The sequence below is a fragment of the Gadus chalcogrammus genome, chromosome 13, assembly GCF_026213295.1.
Source record: "Gadus chalcogrammus isolate NIFS_2021 chromosome 13, NIFS_Gcha_1.0, whole genome shotgun sequence".
NCBI classification, from domain to species: Eukaryota; Metazoa; Chordata; class Actinopteri; order Gadiformes; family Gadidae; genus Gadus; species Gadus chalcogrammus.
Window position 1 is genome coordinate 8,537,811 of NC_079424.1, and position 5,000 is coordinate 8,542,810.

Here is a 5,000-nt window from a genome sequence, read left to right on the forward strand (position 1 = left end):
TCTCTCTCTCTCTCTCTCTCTCTCTCTCTCTCTCTCTCTCTCTCTCTCTCTCTCTCTCTCTCTCTCTCTCTCTCAGCATTCATTAGTTGAGGTCCGGTTGCCACTGGCGATAATATTGTTGACCCAATGTTCTTATCAGAGATGAGCGGGTTAACATGAGGCACAGGGAGGGGGAGGAGGAGGAGGAGGAGGAGGAGGAGGAGAATATGTTATATAGAACTGTCTGCCTGTGTGTTTCTTCTATAGTAGAATTGCCTACGTGTGTTGGTTCTATAGTAGAACTGTCTACCTTTGTAGGTTCTATAGTAGAACTGTCCAGCTGTGTTGGTTCTATAGTAGAACGGTCTACCTGTGTTGGTTCTATAGTAGAACAGTCTACCTGTGTAGGTTCTATAGTAGAACTGTCTACCTCTGTTTGTCCTATAGTAGAACTGTCCACCTGTGTATTTCTCCTAAAGTAGAGTCGACTAATTGTGTTGGTCCTGTAGTAGAAGTGCCTACCTGGGTTGGTTATATAGTATAACTATTTACCTGTGTTGCTTCTGTAGTCAAACGGTCTACCTTTGTTGCTTCTATAGTAGAACTGTCTACCTGTCTGTTTATTCAATAGTAGAACTGCCTACCTGTGTTTGTTCTATAGTAGAACTGTCGACCTGTCTTGTTAATAAGGTAGAACAGTCTCCATGTGTATTTGTTAGTACAAATACAAATGTCTACTTGTATTGTTACCACAGTAGAACTGTCCTCTTGGGTCGATTCCATAGAACTCTCTACCAGTGTGATGGTTATATATTGCTGTGTTCTTTCTGTAGGCGTAATTAAAAAAAAACGTACATTGCATATAACTTCAATATGACATTTTTAATAAATAAGTGAACGTAGCTAGTTTGTACATAACAAGAACTTGGCAGCCATCACAGCATGGGCAGCAGCGCTATATTCATGAGGAAAATGAACAAAATAATCAGTTAAAAATATCATTTTTTAATGGGTCAATATTTATTGATTACAAGGCCATGCAAAAGGATAATGTTCTTATCCAGCGTCAGAATAAGAACATGCTGGCACAATCTAAGAACAAGCACAGAGGGTAATGCATTGCATGTAAAGAACTCTCTCTCTCTCTCTCTCTCTCTCTCTCTCTCTCTCTCTCTCTCTCTCTCTCTCTCTCTCTCTCTCTCTCTCTCTCTCTCTCTGTAGCATTAATAATTTAAAAGAATATGTATTCATGGTAAGTAAGAACAACCTATGCAAAGTAAATAAATCTTTCAGTCCCTTAATTATCACTGTATTCCTTTTTCTACCAATCTCTCTGAGTCTCAATCTCTATCTCTCTATATCCCCGTCCCTACCTCCACTGCTCTGTCTTTCCTCAAAATATCTGACCTTTTCTAGTTGCATGGAAACATACAAAAGGAAAACCCAACGCCACAATATTCACTGTTTAAAATATGATGTGTCTGTGTGCACATGTGTGTGTGTGTGTGTGTGTGTGTGTGTGTGTGTGTGTGTGTGTGTGTGTGTGTGTGTGTGTGTGTGTGTGTGTGTGTGTGTGTGTGTGTGTGTGTGTTTGTGTGTGTGCATGTGTGTGAGTGAGAGACAATCCTAAATGATGTGTGGAGTGTGTGAACTCAGAACATAAGTTCAGGGTCAGGTCCAAAATGTGGTGGTGCTGGCAGAGAGAGGTGTGACCAGACAGACCAGACTGTCAGATACCAGCCCCAATGGGCTGACAGCATGCTAGCAACACAGTTGTGGAAACTCCTTTTGATGACAATTCTGACTCGTGCATAATATAAACACACAGATCATCAAACACAATGTGCATTTCTGCAGTCTTGACTTCCATCGCTCCATCATTTCCCTACTCTGTTTTGTGTGCACTGTATGTATACTTGGCTCTCTGTACTGTGGAGTCTGTATTATGTACTATGAATTCTCTATCTACTCTCTGTACTCACCCGCACACCTATCATTTACTGCAACTCTTGAACCTCTACAGCTTTGGTCTTAATGTCTACTCCTCCTCCTCCTCCTCCTCCTCCTCCTCCTCCTCCTCCTCCTCCTCCTCCTCCTCCTCCTCCTCCTCCTTCTCCTCTTCCTCAGTGATCTGTGGCTTCCGCGGGTCGGGGTGTCACGGTTTGGCCCTTGAGGTGGGGGAGAGTGTCCACATCCTGGAGAAGAGTGAAGGTACCTCCACCTGGCAGAGACACTCAGAGCTAACGCAAAGGTGTTGAGCTCCACTTAGACTGTTAGAAGAGGTACCACTGATACCCTTTCATGGACCTGGAGTATTATCAAGATACTCCTGGTGTTGTTAGGGTTAGGATTTCTACTAGGGTGACTACAGTGGGGTAACTATGGTAACTACAGTAACTATGGTTACTACATTAACTGCAGTAAAAACGATCACTACGGTATTGGTTACTTCAGTAAGAATGGTAACTTTGGCAACCAAAGCCGAGTGGCTAATGTTCACTAATGTCGCATAAAACACCAGCATCTATTTATGTTGTGTTTGTGTGTGTCTATTTGTGTGTGTTTAAGTGTGTTCATCTCATGTGTTCCTTCTTCAGGGTGGTACAGAGGATTCTCCATCAGGAGGCCAAACGTCAAGGTAAAGATCTGCTGCTACATTCATCATCCTAGAGGCTCTTTCTCTCTCTCTCCCTTTCTCGTTCTCTCTCTGTATCCTGACCTCTGTCCATCTCTATGCCTCTCACCCTCTCGCTCTCTCTGACCCCACACACACACACACACACACACACACACACACACACACACACACACACACACACACACACACACACACACACACACACACACACACACACACACACACACACACACACACACACACACAATTATGTTAACTGTTATCAGAGGGATAAAATAATAATCACTTATCAGACCAAATGAGTGCTGTTATTAAAAAAGATAACCGGGCGACAACCCGGATTGGAGGTGAAAGAAGGTGGGCCCTTATCACAGCCAATCACGGGACATTGTTGAGAGACAAAGTGAGCGAGAGAGAGAGAGAGAGAATAGACAATAGAGAAGTGACAGGGTCTTGATGTAATGACTATTATTTAATGATCAGAGTGAGCCTCTGTCTGGCTGTACTGTACTGTGGTAGTGTTACTACACACAGCACACACAGAGAGAGGACAATACGGCTATAGACAGGAGGAGGAAGAGGAGGAGGAGGAGGGAAGAAGAGGAGGGAGGAGTGGAGAGAAAGCTATAGGATAGGGAAGAGGAGCAGGAGGGAGAAGGGGACGGGAGGAGACAAGAAGAGAAGAGAGAATCAGCAGTAAGAAGAGAGGAGGGAGAAGGATTTAGGGTAGGAAATGGGGATGGGAGGAGTGGAGAGAGCAAGGGTTGGAAGAGAGAGGAGGAGAGAGGAGACAGAAGAAGACGAAGGGAGAGGATAGCAAAAGCCGAGCAAGGAGGAGAGAATGATATAGGACAGGAAAGGGGAAGGAAGTGGGAGGAAGAAGGGAGGCGGAGAGAAGGATACATAAGAGGAATGCGAAGGGGAAAGGAGAGGAAGAAGGAACAAAGAGAGAGGACCTTTATATACCTGTGAAACATTGGATAATATGTCTATAACAGTCTATCATACCTGACTTAACTCTATGCATTATCCAGGATTAGAGTTAGGGTTCATGCAGGGTGCGGAATGAACACATCCTAACTGGGTCCTTTAACACTATGAGGAAGTGTTAGACAAAGAAAGGTTTGCTGCTGTCATGTTCAGAGCCAAAAAAGACTCTGCAGTAGCTTGCCTCTACATTAATGCTTAACATTAATGTATTCATATATTCATGTATGCATGTTTGTGGTGAGGCCATGGCTGGGTTATGATGTCCAGAAGGTCTGGGTCAGTGGTCTGACCAACCTTTGGCCTTTTAAATACACATGCAGTGGCTGAGCAAAGAGGGCTAACATCCCCTTTATATACAATTATTACTGCAGGATGGGGTTAGTGGCCAGTGGGAACCAGAGATAATGTCAAGGCTGTTAATTTAGCCAACACAAAAAAAGCACAAAACATCAAGCCATTATACAATATTAACTTAACAATAACAATGTCATTATATCATTTGTTTGATGATTGTAAATGTGTGTGTTTCGAGAATAGAATCGAATGTACAGCCGTAGCCCTCACGTTCTCACCAGTGGCACCGTAGTTTGAAAAACCCTGGTCTAGGAGTGTCAGTAGAACGAATTTGAGATCGTTTGAGATCTGCTAACACAACGCCAACGACCGAAGAGCTGGAGATGTGTCATGTGTGGTTCTTGTCTGTGACTCAAAGGGCCTCAGAGTTAAACATTTAAAACGGGCCTCCTAAAAATAGCGTCTCATTATTATGTCCATTACTGATGATGTCACTCAGCATGTCCAGCATCAATGTTCCTTCACTGGGCCTTCCTCGGGCCTGAGTGGGAAGACTCTTCAAAATCATCGTTTGACAACAACACAAACAGAGATCTACATTGAAAGACCATGGTTTAGAACGTAATAATCGTTTTTTTCTTTGTGTAGCATCTTTGAAAAAGAACTGCGTTAACACAACTGCAAATCCACAATTCAGGGAAACATTAGAGAGAGAAAGAGACTTTATCAGATGAACTGCTGATGGTCATTCACTCAATCAGAATCGACTACAGTTCCTTGATGGGCGAGGCTGGGTAACGTTCTACTGTGCACTTCGATCTGCCCAACCTGCAGCATATGTTGGCCATACAGCGAATTCAGTGGGAATCAAGCAGAACGTCAGTCGATCACGCCTAAAAATACTACAGTCAACCCAATACAGATTCAGAGAAGAAAGAATTCCTTCTCACAACACAAACTTGTTTTTTTGTGCGTTGCACACATTTACTTTAAAAAAATATACGCAGTAATTTATAACAATAATCGAATGAAGACGAAATATCCAGTCAAGAAAGTGGCCAAAATGACTGTTTCCCCTTTGTGGACAATAAAATACACC

At 43.1% G+C, this 5,000-nt stretch overlaps 1 protein-coding gene across 1 annotated transcript in view; it reads left to right on the forward strand.

Annotated features, from left to right (window-relative positions):
- Nucleotides 1-5,000, forward strand: part of LOC130402348 (dedicator of cytokinesis protein 3-like) — a 64,541-nt gene that overhangs the window by 17,698 nt on the left and 41,843 nt on the right. Inside the window, exons 2-3 of the mRNA XM_056606499.1 lie at nucleotides 2,107-2,190; nucleotides 2,577-2,617. Coding sequence (XP_056462474.1) covers nucleotides 2,107-2,190; nucleotides 2,577-2,617 — 125 coding nt within the window. The remainder of the gene's footprint in view (nucleotides 1-2,106; nucleotides 2,191-2,576; nucleotides 2,618-5,000) is intronic.